At 28.3% G+C, this 20,216-nt stretch overlaps 1 protein-coding gene across 1 annotated transcript in view; it reads right to left on the reverse strand.

Annotated features, from left to right (window-relative positions):
* Positions 1–271: 271 nt before the first annotated feature.
* The window catches only part of LOC107446793 (homeobox protein DBX1-A), a 92,260-nt gene continuing 72,315 nt past the window's right edge, over positions 272–20,216 (reverse strand). The window contains exons 4-5 of the mRNA XM_071182263.1: positions 17,948–18,237; positions 272–1,945 (exon numbers count right to left, since the gene is read on the reverse strand). Of these exons, the coding sequence (XP_071038364.1) occupies positions 1,640–1,945; positions 17,948–18,237 (596 nt within the window). The 3' untranslated portion in view covers positions 272–1,639. The remainder of the gene's footprint in view (positions 1,946–17,947; positions 18,238–20,216) is intronic.

Consider the following 20,216-nt stretch of genomic DNA (forward strand, 5'->3'; position numbering starts at 1 on the left):
CTTAAAACCATTTATTCGTTTAAATTTACTTCTCAATTTTGGATCTTTTACTAACCGTGGTAATAAGAACTAAAAGTTTGAACACCGGGATTTCGAGGAAACAGTTACCATATAAATGGAAAAACTATCAAATGAAGGGTTTAAATACAATGTATTTTGGTTACCATTTTATTAACCAGAATTATAATTGTTTTTTAAATTTTTTTTAATCAGAAATGCTATAATTATGCCATACGGTATATTATACCATACAGAATTGTACCATACAGAATTTCTTTTCATTTAAAAAGTTAAAAAGTGTTTGAGTTTCTAAAAGCACTAAATAAATAAATAATAACAATGATAAACACCGAGAATAATATCACGTCGCAAAGATTTACTATAGTTCATCTTTGATCATGTTTAAATTGTACAAAATCATCCAGGAGTGTTTTCAGTAAATGGACCAGGTGGTTGAGCTGCAGTTCATACCCAAACAAATTCAAAATTACATTGCATGTTTTTTATATATTTTACAACAAGAAAGTAAGAAAGCAATAAATATTTTTAATTATTTCAATTTCGGGTAGCCTTCTAGATTTTACGGAATTCCCGTAGTTTCAAAAAATATTTTTCCTAGTTTTAGCAAATATAATGCATTAATATTTTTTGATTTAAATGAATTTTGTCTAACACTACATACAAATAATTTAAACAAATATAAGCAAGGTCAAATAGACAAAAGATCATGTCATAAGTTGCAGTAAAAATGTAAAACAATTATATAGATATTTTTTGCTAATTTAGTTTGCTACCACTGGAATAGTTCATTCGAAAAAATCCAAAATAATGGAGGGTATGGCTGTAGGTAAATCACCTGTTCCTTTTTCTGAATACGCTACTGAAATCAGTTTGGATTATTTTTAAAAATAGCAATCACAGCCCGATTGCTCAATACAGTTCTTTAGGTCTCCAATAATTTTTCAGAGTTCGTACAAGATATACACATCTATGCAAAAATTTAATTCACAAAGCGCTCTTCAGGAATGTTATTCACAAATCTTGTATGCAGTAACTTGATTTCTTAAAAAACTGTTTTTTTTTTGTGAACATTATAGTTTTTCGACTAGACTCCAGCAAATAAATTGAATAGGATTGAAATTTGTACCGTACGTTGAGAGATTTTGAGATAAAAGTTGAGGACCAAGGAGGAAGAACTGTTCATGTCAATTTTACACAAAAATGGTGATCGGTTCATCATTTGTTGCATTTTGAGGTTTAATAAGTTTTGACAAATAAATAACGTGAAAAATGAGCAAGATCACACAGTGAAGATGGACCGTTCTATGGATGTTCTGTCAGCGAGCTTGTGTTTGTTTCTTCTCAGAATCAGCTTTCATAGACACAAGCCATTCTTTCCCCTTGATCTCCAATTGTGCTAATATCTTGATGACATCATTGATATGATATGAATTTTAAATGAAAATTTTTTTTCATGGTAAAAATGCTTTTTGCTTTTCATTGGCTTTTCGAATATTTTTCACAGGTGAAGTTGACTGCAGACTCTTAAGTCTTTCCTCTATAATTACAACCGGATCAGGTACACTCGTACAATGATCAGGTACATTCTTACAAGTTGGCCCGCAAACTCGGTACTTATTTACAACACTTTAATGTCCATTTCATCAGAACTGCGGTCAACGCAGTGGGAAATATGAGGATGTCCACTATCATCGTCTCCAGGACTGTCCGGTGTATGGCATGGGGTGACCTTTAAGTCTTTAAAAGCATCTTCGTCTCGCATGCAGTCCGAACTTTTGGATACGTAAGAACCGACGTCACTAAGGTCAGGGTTTGGATTGTGTTTGGTGGGGAGAGTCTGTTCTCTTGATCCACCACTGGATAGCAACTCGCGTTCTTTGGAGTTCCTCCACTTCATCCTTCTATTTTGAAACCAAATTTTTACCTGGAAAAGAAGAAAAAAAATAGCTATTAATTGATAATAAATTATAAAACTTTTATTAAAAGTTAAAAAAAATGTGCAAGTTAAGAAGAATATCTTTGTCCTAACTGCTTAGTGTTAGAAATGTTGGATAGCATTAAAACATAACATCGGGTAATTTTACGGTTCTAAGATCATTTTACGGCTCTACCGTAGCATGAACTTGCTTTAAATAGCTAAAATGCTTTAAATAATACGAAGAATAAATGTAATAAGAAGTATAAGAAAATAATAATATATAAATGTATAAGAAGTTTATTGATCGAAATAATTTTCGTAGTTATCCCGTATTTTACTTTATATGCTAAATTGAGGCATAAAATTCCACGTCCCTGATTTTAAAAAAAAGAGTTGAATTAACTTGAAGCTCATCACCAATTAGTAAATGTTGGGTAGGCTCTTAAAATGCAAAATAAAATTATTAAGTGTTGAGCCGCAGTGGCTCAAGGGACAGAGCGTTCATAATTCAATTAGGTGAGCCAGATTCAAACCCCAGCAGTTTGAACCCTAGTGGACACGAATTCTGCTCCAGAATCACATCGACCACAGTGCATACGTAAAATATCCTCAGTGATAGATGGATCATGGGTTAGAATTCCCTTGCCATCGGGCTAGTCATGGGAGGTTTTTGTGATTTCCCTCTCACGAGTAAAGCATACGTGAGTTAGTTCCATTGAAAAGTCTTCCACGAAGACCAATTTCTCTCATTGTTTGATCCAGGATTACCCTTGTCTTCTGGGTTGGGTTCAAAATTACAGGGCTACGGAGTTGAATACTGACAGTCGTAAACTCAGAGTTGGTTCGCTCTTCAACGCCGGTTATAAAATTAAATAAAATTAGTAACTGTAAATTAACTGTAAAAAACTGTAAAACTGTAAATTAACTTTCATTATAAATCACTTTTTGTGGTGTTTTCTAGCATCTGTTACAATTCATGAGTATGTATGATATTAAGGTTAAAATGAACAGGAACATTATATATTTGTTTTAGGGTTTCGTTCACAATTAGATTATAGCACTTTTTTTCATATTTTTCCCAATTTTATACTCATATAGATTTTAGAAAATAGTTTTTCTTTACAGTTTAAAAAAATAAACTTTCCTACTATATATCTTCTATACACAAAATGCCACATTTGTAGCATATAATCAACTCCTCTTTAGATGTTTTTTTTTTTTTTTTAACAAAAGTGCTTTTATGCAAACTTTATTATTACTACATATTACCAAAATGAAGTAATATTGTTACACGAGTTTGACATTAGGAATTGTGTACAACAGGATCGAGATTTGGAGGAAATATTTATCATTTATGACCTGCAATTTTAAAAACTAAAATTTTAAAAATATGTCCGTACATAAAAATTTAATGCAACTATTTTGACCAAGAAAAATGTTATTAAATCACGTTGGGATTCGTGAACAGTTCACTTGTGATTCAGGAAAACTATCTATCATCGAAAAATGGTTCTAAAAATTTCAATCTTTTATTTTTAAAACTTGATATAATATTATCAATCAGGAAGAATGTCATTACATGAGTTAAACGGTGTTCAGTTGCGTTATGATTCGAAATTATCTCTTATAAAGAAACCATTTTAAGAAAGTATCTATCATTTACAACCAATAGTTTTTAAAACTCAAATATGTTCTTTAGTTTCATATTTGAATGAGGGTTATAAGAAAAGACAGACACCTCATTTCTTTGCATAGCGCATGCGCGAATCAATGAGACGTAGCAATTCGTATGACAAGCGCCACTTCCCATTGGATACAGCTGTGACGTCATTGCTATTCACGATATTCAGTCGCATCCGTAGATTGAAAGGGGAATAAGGGGAAGGGGCCACCAAGTAAAGGGCCGTTAATGCAAAAGCTCTACTGGTTTTGCATGTATGAGGAAGTTTTTGGCATCACCTGATATCTACCACTCTTTTTTAAAGTTATTTTTTGGTTATGGATTTTTTTTAAGTTGTGTACTAGGAGAAATAGGGCTTTGCTCATATATATAAATGTATGTATGTGTTGCGTTGCGAATATATTCATGCATATGTTACGCTGAAATATCGAAATCTGTCAATTCTTAACATTCTTTTCTCAAAATCTTTTGCTTTTTTTGAAGGGAAAAAAAGAGGGTAAAGCCTCAATCGAATACTGAATAGCGGTCATGGTTTTTGTAAATCTCAATTGGTTTTTTTTCCCCGTGAAAGCAGGATATTGAATTTAAAGCAAAATAATTTTATATGGGTTATAGTCCTATTGCCTTAATTGTAAATGGAAAATTGCAACAAAGGAAAATTAACCAATTTGATAAAAAAAAAAGGGATTTTTCGTGTGTCACTTATAAAATTTAAAGCTGTATAACTTCATATTTGTCGCATACTTGCCAAATAAATTCAGTTTTAATTCATTGACGCTTTGGCACTAAAATTTGCAGTACTTTTTGTCTGTTTTGTGATAGGCAACAAAACTGTTGAAGTAATATGAAACAAAGTGAGATTTTTGTGTTAAAAAGTAACAAGACTGTTGAAGGAGTCTAGAGCAAAGCAAGTTTTTTTTTTTTTTTTTTTTTTTTTTTTTTTTTTTTTTTTTTNTTTTTTTTTTTTTTTTTTTTTTTTTTTTTGTGGGGGGAAGCAACAACACTGTTGTTCTAACGTAAGAAAAAAAAGGAACAAGTTTGTTATGAGGGGAAGAAGCAAGACCTCAGCTCTTTTCCAAAAATTAAAATGTTTGAATTTTCCATTCAAATGTGGCTCAAATTTTAGCTATTGAGGCAAAATGATTTCGCAGAACTGAGGAACCTCAACGAATTTTATTAAATAAGTTCATTTTACTTTTATAACTTTCGATATCCTCTCTCTATATTTTATAGAGAGGATATATTTATTTATATATAGATAAATATATTTATTTATATATAGATAAATATATTTATTTATATATAAATATATTTATTTATTTATCTATATAAACAACTTAAATCCTAAGTAAGTCATAAACTGATTAGTGCATTTCATAAATAATTGTAAGTGAATTGAAATATTTATTCTAATGCGACTGTAGCAAAAGTATTTTTTTAAAAGATAATTTTTATATGCAGGTTGAAATATCAAAATATAAAACAAAATAGTAACATACGTAAATAAGCTGAACCATAAATATAAATACTTTTTATTAATTAACAAATTAATTCAAAACAGAATTAAAACATAAATTTTTAAAAAAAATTTACCTTTTCCAACCTTGTTTTTAATTTTTACTAGAAAATTCTCAAATAATAATTTATTTTCTGAAAGACAAAAAAAGCTTCTAAAAATATTTTATCAGATTTTCTCTTCTCTGGGGATAACTAAGCCGGGAAAAAAAAGGAACAAAGAAAAAAAAACTGTCCTGGGGTTAATTAATTTTTGCAGAGTTGAAAAAAGTACATAAAAGCATAAGATATGAAACGTTTCAACTTACAACATGTCACCATTTAAGTAACACCTGTATATTACAAGTGAATTACCTGTCTTTTGCAAAGACAGTACAGGCATGAAAAAACTCATTTGAAAGAAGGCAACGAGAAATGTGTCAATTTTTTTTATGAAAATATTTTCTCATTAGGAGTTTCAAAACATAAAGATAAAGATTAAATGTGGGCTTTAGAGTATTTGTTGGATTTATTATCTGATTAAATTTGAAAAAGTTTTAGCATAAAAAGAATTTTTTTCCCTCAGATTTACTCATTTTTTTCTAATAAATTTTTAGCAAAGATTCACTTTTATCTTGCAAGAAACTATATTATTATATTTTGACATAGAAAGGATATATGCATGTAATTTTCATGCAACATATCATAAAAGTTTATATATAAACGTAGTTTTATGATAAAATATAAAGATGAATTTTCATGATAAAAAATTAAAAAAATAATTTCATAGATTTAACTCTACATTTTTATAACGTATCATAAATGCTTAATATACATATACATTTTTGTAAAAACTTGTATAAATTTTTAGGTATACATACTATAGAAATTCATATGAACACAGATATTTTCATTATACTTTATACTAATTCATAGATAAGCTTTAAAGTATTTGTTGAATTTATTATCGGATTATGTTTAAAAGAATTTTTCTTCTCACATTTACTCATTTTTTTTGAATATATTTCTTCACTATTTAATTTTCACCTTTACTTTTTTATTTTTACCTTTACTTTACCAAAGACCATCGTACTATATTTTGTTGTATAAAGAAAATATGCGTGTAGTTTTTCTGACAACATATCATAATAGTTAATATATAAACATAGCCTAAAGTTTTTTTATAATAAAATACAAACTTGAATATTTATGATAAAATATAGCGAAATTTGTAGATTTAACTGAAAAAAATATGATAACAAATCATAAATGCTCAGCATACATTTAACTTATTATAAAAACTAATATAAATATTTAGAAAACATGCCGTAGAAATACATATAAACGCATACAATTTCCTAACAATCTCAAAATTCAAAATTCAAGATACTCTATATAATATCATTTAAAGAACATTTGTTTCTTATAATATTTGTAAAAACAGCTACAAAAATGTTATTATTAAGTATATTCTTGCTCAATAATCGACTGATTTTTCTGAGAGTTTTTTGAAGGTTATCTTACTAAAATTTCAGAAAAGTGTCTCCGTATTATGGTTCAAGCTGCCCAGATTACTTGTCAATGTTAAACCGGTTTTTTAGATACACTTACAAAATTTTTAAAAAATTTTAAATATTCATTTTTTTCTTCTTAGTTCCAGTATATTCCTCCTAATATTCAAACTGCATATGTTGAGTGTTCTACAGAGATAATTATATGGTGCTTTTTACTGGGAAATAAACACGCTTAATTTAATTGCTCTAAATATGATTTATGTATATTTTTTTCCATCTCTTTTGAATGTTTTGTAAATGACCATGGACAAAGTTTTTTAAAAATTCAAATGGAATTTCAAGAACTAATTACCAAACATTCCTATTAAATATCAACACTTTCATTTTTATTTCAAAAGTATGAAATCTGTCAGGCGAATATGAAATCAATATTTTGGGAGTATTAAAGGAAGATAATTGCATGGTTTTTTCCTACTAGGAAATAAACACGCTTAGTTTAATTGCTCTAAATATGCTTTATATATATTTTTTCATTTATTTTGAATATCTTGTAAATGACCATGGACAAAATTTTTTTGAAATTTAAATGGAGTTTCAAAAACTAATTATCAAACAGGTCTATTAAATATCAACACGTTCAATTTTATTTCAAAAGTATGAAATCTGTCAGGCGAATATAAAATCAATCTTTTGGGAGTATTAAAGGAAGATAATTGCATGATTTTTCTTAGTAGAAAATAAACACGCTTAATTTAATCGCCCTAAATATGCTTTATATTTTTTCATTTATTTTGAATATTTTGTAAGTGACCATGGACAAATTTTTAAAAAATTTAAATGGAAATTTAAAAAACTAATTACCAAACATTTCTATTAAATATGAACACGTTCAATTTAAATTCTAAAGTAGGAAATCTGTCAGACGAATATGAAATTAATCTTTTGGAAGCATTAGAGGAAGATAATTTCATGGTTTTTTCTTACTAGGAAATAAGCACGCTTAATTTAATCGCTCTAAATATGCTTTATATATATTTTTTTCATTTATTTTGAATATTTTGTAATTGACCATGGACAAAACTTTTTAAAATTTAAATGGAGTTTCAAAAACTAATTACCAAAAATTTCTATTAAATTTCAACAAGCTCAATTTTAATTCAAAAATATGAAATCTGTCAGGCGAATATGAAATCAATCTTTTGGGAGTATTAAAGGAAGATAATTGCATGTTTTTTTCCCTTACTACTAGGAAATATACACGTTTAATTTAATCGCTTTAAATATGATTTACAATGGGGTTTCAAAAACTAATTACCAAATATTTCTATTAAATGATATCGACACGTTCAATTTTAATTCAAAAGTATGAAATCTGTCCGAAGAACATGTTCAATCTTTTGGGAGTGTTAACTGAAGAATCTACCTACTTGTGTAATACCTCAAAAAATACCCCGTTATCATAAAAGAGTTGGGGGGAACAGGATTCTAAAAATCGTCTGCCTTAAAACACACACTCACTCACGCATATAATGTCACTCTCTCTATTTCAATAACATTGCCCCCACACACCCTTATAAGAAATAAAAGGGGGAGGAAAAAAGCCAAAATTTTTTTCCACCCCCGGGATAAAGGCGAAGCGCCATCTTGTTCGAATGATCCCAGGGGTGGTGCACACAATGGTACAGCGTTGGCCACATGACAAGTGCACGCGGTGCGGGCTGAGAAGGTGATTTCGTTGCAATAGAGCCGTCAGCTGGCGCACCCCCTCAGCACTCCCCCACCCTTCGAATTTTCGGAACGAAAATGATCCTCCCTCAACCACCCCCACTCATAGAAGGATTTGCACCTCTCTTATGAATTGTCATCCATGCCAATTGCACCATTTCCAAGTGATGCTTTTCCTTTTTTTATTCTTTTTGCGCACCCCCGTTCATCCCCTAAACGAAGGGGATGCATAGAACGTCACCGGCAGGACGAGTTACATATTACATCTAATTTAAATAATTCATTTAAAACTGCAGCACCTAAGAGGGAGTCTAATGTGAAAAGAGGAGTTTTCATTAATCAGAAATTTCATTAGCATCTTTAGCGGAATTCGTGGGTTTTCTCGCTCTCTTCTCAAGATTCATTGCTTTCAATGAATCATTAAATTGTATTATTTCATTTTGAGTAGAATAATTTATAACCACTTTTATGTTCGAGAAGATGATTATTTTTAAATGCTGGGTGATTAAAGATTGTATAGATCATATTAAGTTGAAACTATTAATTGAAATGATTCGGCTGTTTTATTTCGTTTGAAAGAAGTTTGTTCGTTTATGGCTGTTCTATTAACTGTTATATTAAACAATACATTTTAGAGAATAACGTATATGGTTGTTTTTGTAAATGTCATGAGTGTTTAATATAGTTTTTCAAAGCTCTTTCGCCAAAGAGAATAAAAAACGCCTCAGTTTAAGTGTCGTATACTTGAAGCAAAGCTATAATTTTAAACTTTATATGCCATCTTGTAATGAATTATCTGGGCTTTAGGACGAACAAATAACTAAAATATTCAAAAAGTTGTTAAATTTCTTTAAAAATTGCCAATTTGGCGAAATTTTTTTACCTAGATGAAATATATCAAAATCATTGCCTTATTATCAGTTTTCGCAATTTTAAGTTTATCTGTTTATCAGTTTTTGCAACTTTATGAGCCCAGATAATGCAGCTATGGAGTAAGTTTTAAAATATATTTAAAAAAAAAAAAAAAAAAAAAAGGAGCACTAACGTTTTTCTTTTTCTCAAAACTGTGGCTTTTCTCCATTAACAGTTTCACAGTTCCTTATAGAATGATGAAATGATTATATATTACATGATACATTATATATTACATGAAATTTTGGAAACCGTTGTTTAACAGCTGACTGAATTTATGGTTTACGACTACAAATGTTCAACTCTATAGCCTTGCAATTTTGAACTAAATTCAGAAGACAAGGGAACTCCTGGATCAAGTATTGGGGGAAATTTGAAATCGCGGAAAACTTTTTGATGGAACTAACTCGCATTTGAGTTACATAGAGAGGAAAACCACGAAAACCTCCTACAGTTAACTTGAGGAAGAGGGGACTCTAACCCATGATCCGTTTGCCACTGAGGATATTTTACGTCAACACTGTGATTGGTGCTAGCCGGGTGCAGAATTCGAATCGACCAGCCATTGCTGGGATTCGAACCCGGTTCACCTGGAGAACACTGCATCCCCTAATTAATCACCCTTTTATTACATGTTATACTCTTAGCAATGCCCACTTCTCAAACTAGACTATATTTTATATTTTAAAATTAAAAACATAAAATTTTATATTAAAAAATATTTTCATATTGATATTAAAAAAATATTTATGAAAAAAATGCTTTTTATTAAAAATAAAAAAACCAGCAGAAAAACAACAAAAATACCGGATCAATTTCATGAAAGGAGCTTTTTTAGTGTCTTAAAAAAAAGTAAAAAATAAAAATAAATAAGCAAATAAAACCATCTGCCGTGGTTGAAAAATTTCCCCCATATTGCACAGATAATAAAGTATATTATCGGAAAAAAGCAAACCACTTTTCGGTTTCATAAAATAAAAAAAAAAGCAGAAATAAGAAATTGTATTTCTAAAAAAAATCTAAACGGAAAAATCTTCTCATTTCTTTGCATGCGTCTGAAATCTTTAATTCCGTTTTATGACGTGCTATAAAGGACCTTTAGGTTTAGCCAACTGTAAACGAATAACTCCCAAATAAAGAGAGAGAGAAAATATCGAATAATTTTTTTTTTCTACTTCATTTTCTCCCTTTATAAGATCGAAGAGTTGAATAACTTTTCCGAAGCTCTTTTATTTATTTTGTTTATGTATTTTTAAAGGATCAGAGAAATACCATACTTCTAACGTTAAATAAATTTCATGGGAAAAAATTTGGGCATAATTGGTATGAGGTAGTTTTTTAACTGGATAATATGTTACGAATGCATGATACTTAAAAGGTATTTGTTAATTTAATTCCAAAACAATATTTGTTAAATCCAAAATCACAAAGGAATTAGTAATATTACTTTTTACGATAATTATTAAAAATTTGGGCATAATTGGTATGAGGTAGTTTTTTAACTGGATAATATGTCACAAATGTATGATACTTAAAAGCTATTTGTTAATTTAATCTCAAAACAATATTCATTAAATCCAAAATCACAAATTAATTCGTAATATAAATTCTCACGATAATTTGTAAAAATGTGGGCGTAATTGGTATGAGGTAGTTTTTTAACAGGATAATATGTTACAAATGTATGATACTTAAAAGCTATTTGTTAATTTAATTCCAAGACAATATTCATTAAATCCAAAATCACAGATGATTCAGTAATATTACTTTTTACGATAATTTGTAAAAATGTGGGCATAATTGGTATTAGGTAGTTTTTTAACTGGATAATATGTTACAAATGTATGACATTTAAAAGCTATTTGTTAGTTTAATTACCAATATTTACTAAATCCAAAATCACAAATGAATTAGTAATATTACTTTTTACGATAATTTGTATAATATTTCAATAATCGATAGCAAGTGATTTGAGCTCGTTTATTAACTCGATAAAAGGTTACAGTTATTGATGCATTAAAACTATTAGCTAATATTATTCCAAAACACCATTAGTCAGAACAGAAATGACTATAAACTACTTTAATTACTAGTACTGTAAGTACTGATACTACTAATACTTTAATTATTTATGATTACACTGGGGAACAAATTTTTTGTTGCATTTATACGGATACTTGATCTTGCTTAATTTGGGACTGAAGTTTTCAAATCTGAAATTGTTTTTTCTCCAAAAGACATAGATGTTTTTTAAAAGAAAGTTCTTTAAAAATGTCAAAATGCATAAGCTTAAAAACGTAATACATAACAGGGGGCTCATAAATGTTGCGACAAACTTCTTAGGAAGTTAGAGCACAACATCAGGATTAAAAGTGCATATGAACCAGTGCCAGGAAATGTCGTCATACGTCTCTAAGGGCGCTTCCTTGTTAGGAAGTGTTTCTTCATGTACTTTTGAATTGGTCAAAATAGGAAAGCGCTCCTAGTTGCTTACGAGGATATTTATGGAATGAGTTTCCATGTAAATTTAATTTTGATTATGTGTCTTAACATCCGTAAGAGTATGTAGCAACGTTTATGCGATCCCCTGTTGTATACAACGTTTTTAAACTTCTAAATTTCAACAAAAAATAAAGTAAAAATGTTCTTTAAGAAAACTTTAGCTTGGTGGGCGAAATGGATTGCAGATACGAAATCAGTGACGCAAAAGTATATAAGATTGTTAAAAAAATATCAAACAACAGAAAAATAATTGTTTCCCAGTGTTGTTTAGGATTATTCATACAATATTCAAGCAGTTTTTAATTCAATAAAAAGTTAAAACATGGGGTGCATTAAGGTTATTAGTTAATTAGCTTTCAAAACAATCTTAATTCAAACCTTAATTATTAGGAATTGTTTTGGATTACTTATATTTCTTAATTTTTTATGTCTAAATGCATCGAAATTAGTTTAAAATAATTAAGCCAATAGGATAAATTTGATACATTTATCGTTTGAAAAATAAAAGATAAAATAATCGAGTGATATAGTATAACGTGACTAATAATTCTAACTCGTGCGAGCCGATTTATAAGCAAGTAGTTTTTGATATCTTATATGTTTGAATCTTTGAACTTACAATTTTACTTACAATTTAAAATAGCTTTATCAAAATTTGAAAAAGTACTCATATTTCAAAAACGATATATACTTTTTATAATTAAACTTTAACTTTTTTATGAAAAGTTAATTTTGAAATTAAGTAAATGACTGACATATAATTTTCAAAGAAAAAAAAACTAAATAAAGTTATTTAGAAAGTATAGAACAAAATATTTTTGAAAACAAAGCTCTCAAATCTGTTAGAATCTGAGGGCCAAAAGCATTTATCGATTTTAAAATCAGCTTCAAATATAATATCAGTTCAAATTTGAAATAAAACACTTTCAATGACTTAATTCACTTTTTTCGGAAATTTTATGGAAGGGGCTTGTTGTTTGATTATTTGCTTTTATTTATTATATTTCTCTTAGAATATATCTATATGAAATATTTTCAAATAAGTAAGAAATTTGAAAGGAAAAACGGATTTCATTCTCACCATTGAATGAAAAAATATTCCTCTCACCCTCGTACTTAAAAAAAATTTCTTCACTTCTCTTCTTTTTATTTTGAGTATTTGTAGACTATTTTTGCGTCATATTTTCCCATTGAATTTCAATCTAGTTTTTTCACGGTTTATTGGCAATGTGCGAATGGAGCTCAAAGCTTCATAAGAAAAACGAAGGGCTGGCAATATTTAAAGGAATAAATATATAGATAGATTTATATCTTTTGTTGCTTTTTACTTTTCCCTTTGGTTTTTAAAATCAGTTTCTTTCGAAGCGCTGGTGCTTAAAGTCTATAAATTTCTCCGGTTGAATGGATTTGCTTTATATCAGTAAAGATATCAATCATTTTGACTGTATTACGCTTTTCAAATAAAGTTTAAATTTACGATGAAAAATATGAAAGAAAGTTATTATATCTGATTGCTATAAAATACTAGAAGGCTTTGTCCAATGCTCGCTTCGCACATCAAAAAAAAAATTTTTTTTGTCTTCGCTCACAAAAAAAAAAAAAAAAAAAAAAAAAAAAAAAAAAAAAAAAAAAAAAAAAAAAAAAAAAAATAANAAAAAAAAAAAAAACTTGAAAATTTAAAAAAAATTTTTTTTTTTGTTAAATTTTTAGTTTTCTATTTTTTTATTAAATGTGCAGTAATAAGAACTGTAATTCTGACAACCAAAGTTTCCAGTAAACCTCTACTATATGAACTGAAAAATTACTAAATGAATGGTTTAATTACCGTATATTTTGGTTTCATTGACCAGAATTATGACTTTTTTTTAATCAGTAATGTCATTACCGTATAGTAATTTTCCAAGAATTTTTTTTCTGTACATGTAAACAGATTAATGACATGAATAATTGTAGGATACCCGAACATTTATCTTATTTTTCTGAAAGTCAAACAGCTTTTATTCGATCACTGCCTTCAAAATTAAGTTAATATTTACCATAAATAAATAATCATGTCTTAACCTAATTTAAACTTAATATTGTAGATACCAACGAAGTTTATAGTTTTGTGCTTTGTCTCTTTCTCCTGAAAAACAACTATTTTTTATCACCTGATGAAAACACTGGCTTTGAGATGAGCTGGACATTTTTATGAATATAAAAAATAGTGCAGTTTATGCAGTCTATATGCAGTTTAAACTAATTATTAAAGATATGATTAATATAAAGATATTAATAATAATTGTACATATTTTTTGAAAATCAACTTTTTTATTCACTGATAAAGTGGCTTCTTTTAAAATTAAGTACAGAATGGGGAATAAAAAACATAATATTATGCCATTTTAACTAATTAATACTTAATGGGGTTGATATCGTGTTATATATATTTTACGAAAAACTATTTCTTTTTATCCACTGATTAAAGTCATTGATTTTAAAAGGAATGTAAATCCTACAATGACAATTTTAGTGGGTTAAAGTCATTGATTTTGAAATGAATTTAAAACCCAACAATGACTATTTTAGTGGGTTAAGGTCATTGATTAGGAAATGAATGTAAAACCTACAATGATTAGTTTATTGGGTCGATAAGTAATTAAAATAATTATTACAGATATTGTTTAATTTGATATCGGTAAATTTCGTGTTACATATCTTTTCTGAAAAACAAATTCCTTTCATATTTTGATAAATGTCCTACACTGTAATTATTATTTTAAATATATTTACCTACAGAATATTTTGAATTCATCTCACTCTAAAAAAAATCTGGATCAAATTACGGTTAGAAATACTGGCACTTTGGATGCTGGTACATTTTACCGTAAAATCCATTTTAACCAGAGCAAGTTACGGAACAAAAAAAAATCGAATATACCGTAATTTTTTCAGGAATAATTACCGCAAAATTACTGAATCATACTGATTAAATAAATATTACCGTAAAATTTACGGTGTAGTATTTTACGGTAAAAATTGATTTTACGGGTGATGCACCCAAAGTGCCCGTACTTTATGTCATAATTTGATAAGGAATTTTTTACAGTGTGCTTCTTAACTTTAATTTTAAAAACGTTATAAACATTCTAAGAATTTTTTTTTTTACTCACTGTTCTATTATGAGTCATTATAATGCTAGAAATTGATAAGAAACCGGTATATTTTGCCCATATTTAAAAAAAAAAATGAAAACGTGCTTTATCTGCTTCACAAAAAGTTTTTGTATGAAACAAAACCATCCAAGATGGATTATTATCAGTATTAGCTAAATGATGGATAGATCAGAATTCATTTTTACCTCTCAAATGCTAACAGTATTGAATCCCAATTATATACCAGACGGATCGATGCTGTTGTAGTATTATGAACCCAACAACTCCTACTTCATCAACGCCGCTTAGATCGGGGGTATATATCAGGGTCATTACCGTTGCCCTCCTGCTTTCTATCGATTGAGTGAGTTTGTACAAGGCAGGATGAGCGTGTCTTGCACGCTGTTGAAACAGATTAATCTGACTATATATTCCAGTGTTCAACCAGATAATAATTGTGCTCATCTCACGGCCATCATTTCTGCTGTTTAAATCGGTGTAAATAGGGAAGTGAAATTCAAGTAGGATGATAACTGTCAAGAAAGATTATAGTATAGGTGCAGTTATAATTTTGGAATTAGTTAGATGTTTATCGTATTAGAGAATTGACGTTTGTAATTGTTTTCAGTTTGACAATTGATTTTTAGAATTGTTTTCAGTTAAAGAATTATCATTAAAAGCTATTTTTCAATTATGGTATCGACAAAATACCTGTTTTCAGTCAGATAATAGACGTTAGAAATTGTTTTCCGATGGAGAATTCGCATTAAAATTGTTTTTCCTTTAGGAGTTCACTTTAAAAATTGTTTTTAGTTAAGGAATTGACGTTAAAAATTGTTTTTAGTTAGAGCATCGGCATTAATAGTGTTTACAATAAAATTGAACTAATTGACTTTTGTGAATAAGTGAAAAATGTTTTAAAATAGTATTTCAGTAAATATGAGAAAAATAACATTAAAATACATTGGGAATACTAGAAATACTGAGATAAATAATATATTTCTACAAAATATATTCTATACAAATATGAATTGAAAAAATACCACATGAATGGTTTAAACACTGTATAGTTTGGTTTTATCAACCAGAATTAAAACTTTTTTTTAACAGAAATGTTGTTGCTATACTATAAGGTAATTTTACAGGAACTTTCTTTTTTCGTGTTTACATTAAAGATGTAAGATTTCATATAAATATTAAATTTGCATGTAATGTGATGCAGATAAGAAGAAACTGTAAATAGTAAAAAATGCAAAAATACAAGTAAAAAAAAGGCAATATATGGTTAATGTCTATGTAATGAAATTTAATGAACTTTTACTCATTGTGTTTGGAAAGGAGATGTGACCGATATTTCTCAACAAATAATAACAATTTCAGTTTCTTTCACTAAACTATTAATTACAACGGGATATTAGATTATGCTAATATTAATGTTGACAAATGAAAAGAAATTTTTTTCACTCCCACATATTAAAAAGAAAATTATATTTATTAATTATGCAGAGTTTACAATTCAACTAATCAACAGCTGTCTCCAAACTAAGCAATATACTTAAAACTTTATTTGTTTTTGAAATTTAATGTAATCAAGGAACATCTTGTTTCTCAAACAAAATAAGAACTTTTTTTGAAAATGAATTTCAAAACTGCAAATGCACAAAGAAACTGATTAATATCTGACAGACATTTTGTGCAAGCTTTCGTTGACATAAACTACTCTTATTCGTAGGTGAGAATGGATTTATTTTCTAAGACTTAAAAAAAAAAAGAAAAAAAATGTTTTCCTTTACAGGGAGAAGTTTCATTTTTATCTATTTTTTTAATGATAGCATTTATAATTTTAATAAAAATTACGTTCAAATTAGTTTCTAATCTGTACATAACTGACAATCTTTTTTTAATTCAAGACCTGTCTCGATATATCCGATTTCAATAAGAAAAAAATGAAAATCGAAGCAAGTATATATGCCTAGCAGACTTTTAAAATCTCTTTCTAATTTATAACTTGAGAATGAATTCGGATTAGAAAGGATTCTTTAATAAGAAAATGACTTATTTGAATTTTTTGTTGTTGTACGATATAACACATATTAAGATATTTATTTTGTTTTTGTTTATTCTATAACAATATATTTTAAGTTGTGCGAATGATCTTTTTACCTTATTTTCTATAGAATTATGCAGTTATGCAACATGTAGACGTCATGCAACTACAGTTTTTAATTAAATTAAAATTAAAATTAACTATATATAATTTAGTTTGAATGATTTTTCTTTATATTTCCCAAGTATTATTGTAAATGTTAAAATAAAATCTAGCTTAGTTTTTATTTGAGCTAGAATATTAACGATAATACAAATTATTGAACTGAGAAAAAATATGGTGAATATTTTCAGAATATGGCGAAATTTACCGTGTTTCTGGCTCTAAAGGGATATAAAAAAGATCGGAATTTTTTACCGAAGCGCCTTTGATAACGATTTTGATAAAATTAACAATAAAATATGGTTTTATGATATGTGACAAAATTTGGGGAATGTGGTAAAAGTCGCTATTTAAAACATGATAGCTTAGAGCATGGCATCAAATCCATTAATTTGATTAAACTTACTTTTCAGTTATGTATTTTTTTCTAAAGGTTTGTTAAAAGAAATATGCTTCTGAAAATCAAAACTTCCAGTAAACTGCTACCACGTGAACAGAAAAATAACCAAATGAAATTGTTTAAATGACGTATATTTTAGTTGTAACCAGAATTATATATAAGTATTTTACGGTAAAAATNATATATATATATATATACTGTCATTTATTAAGCACATTAATTTATACGGCGTATTCTTAAGTGCTTGAAATGGTCTTTTTGAAAAAGAAATACTGTCATTCTCCCTAAAAATAAAAAAGGTAATTCTTTTTCGAATCCTACAGAAAAATGCCTGTACACGTTTACACTATGATGCATCATCTAAATTTTGATTAAACAATACATATTTGAAGTTAGAGTTAATACTTTAGATATGAAAAAAATCATATAATTTCTACCTGTGAATCTTTAAGTCCTAATTTTTCTGCCAGTTTTTTCCTATCCGGCTTGCTAATATATTTTTGTATTTGAAATCTTTTTTCTAAGCCTTGTCTTTGAGCGTCGCTGAATACAGCCCTCCTCATCATTCCCCGACGGGGCTTTCCTCTTGCGGCCGCAGCCCAGGGAAATGTCGCCGGGAGGGGGAACGTCACCCCCGATGTTGGAGAAATGCCGGCTAATCCATTCATTCCAACAGAGTTGAAGCCTATTCCAGCCACTGTCACACCCGGTATATTAGCATTTGGACCTAAAATATACAAAGTATACATAATTAACATTACTAAATTAACGTGATTCATTCATGAATAAACGTGATTAATTCGTGAACTAACGTGAATCAATCATGAATAAACGTGATTAATTCACGAATAAACGCGATATATTCATGAATTAACGCGATTTATTGATTTATTCATGAATTAACGTGATTCCTTCATTCTAAGGAATCCGACAGGGTGAAAATCGGTGATTTCGATGAAAATTCCTGTATCTTTTTTTTTATTGCATATACTTTGTTTATTAGCTTTCTAATTCTTCTTAAATTATTGTTCTTCGATCTTTAGAATAGAAGTTAACGTTGTTTTTTTCGCTTGCTGGTAAACGAAACAGAATAGCAATTACCATATATACAGACATACATACAGATTAGCAATTACCATAGCATATACACTTTAAAAAATTCCGGATCAAATTACGTAAAAAGTACCGGTACTCAGGCTGCCGATTCTTTTTACGAAAATATTACAAAGCAAAAAATCTGAAATAACCGTAATTGTATCAGTAAAAATTAACGTAAAATCACTGAATCACTCTAATTAAATATAGATTTCTGTTAAAATTACTGTATAATATTATACGGTAAAAATAGATTTTACGGATGATGCACCGAAACTGATACACACAAAGTGCCGTAATTATATCTGGAATTCTTTATAGCGTATGTTGATAATGCGCTTTTGTCAATAAAAGCATAAGCTTTGTAATTTTATACTAACGCTTCATATTATAACAACATAGACTTAATGAGTCTATGTTAAAGTTTCAACTTAGCACTTTAACATAAAATAATGTTCTCATGTAATTGATATTATGTTAGTTTTGAAGCTTCATTTGCTGCAAATAATATGCAATTTGAAAATTTGCACAGAGAAATATGCAGTAAGGAAGCATAATTCCCCCCCCCATATAAATCAGCTACTATGATCTACACTGAACACAACAGCTTCGATTGATAAACTGTTATAATATTTAGCTTAAATAGGCATTGAAAAAACTATTTATTTCAAAACATATTCTTCAAAAAAATAGTTCCACTATCGTTTTTTAAAACTCTCTAATTGGAGGTATTTTTATTAATGACTGAGTGAATAATTTCGTTAAAATTTCTGAAAAAAAAAAGATATTATTTTAATTCTCGCCATCGTTGAAGTTGAGCTCATTATTCCGTAAGAAACGTAATAGTTTTTAATTTCTTTTTTTTCCTTCCCTTGGTTTGAAAGAGAGTTAAAAAAAAATTATGTTGAAATACTGAAACAGCCGAATGAATTTGGAGTAATAATTATTTCGGTAATTAACTCGAAAATGAGACCTTTCAACATCAACTCTTTTTTAAAAGTACCTCTTTTTTGTGAATTAAAACATTTGTTTCTTTTTGGACAAGAAACTCATTAGAATCGAATGTTTTTGTATGAAAGTGATAATTATTTCGTTTTTGCTTTTGAAAAAGAACTATAAATGGAGTTAAAAATAGTAATAATTGTTATTAGCAACTTGTACTGGTGAGCATATTTGAAGACAAGTGGTATAATAGTAAATATGACTTAATTTATTCTTTCATGTTTTCTGGAATATAGAGGAAGGAACGAAAAAGAAACTAGAGGAAGGAAAAAGAAACTTCTTTTATTAATTGATTTAGATACTAAGTAAATCATTTATTAATAATTTAGATACTAGACTAATTGGATTTTTTTAAATTTGGCACTAAATATATGTATTTATCTTTAGAAATGCGTGTAAAGTTCCTAAAATTATAATAATATTAAAATTAAAAATGATAAGAATAATGTTGCTTCCTGAGAAATATTTGATTCAAGTGATCACAATTTTAGCCATTATATATAAAAGCCCAACTTAGCTATACATAAGCATAGTTGATAATCAAAGTTACCAAATCAGACGAAGAGTGACTTTTTCTCAGGTGAAAAATGCCCTGAGCTGTCAATGGAA

The sequence above is a fragment of the Parasteatoda tepidariorum genome, chromosome 6, assembly GCF_043381705.1.
Source record: "Parasteatoda tepidariorum isolate YZ-2023 chromosome 6, CAS_Ptep_4.0, whole genome shotgun sequence".
NCBI classification, from domain to species: Eukaryota; Metazoa; Arthropoda; class Arachnida; order Araneae; family Theridiidae; genus Parasteatoda; species Parasteatoda tepidariorum.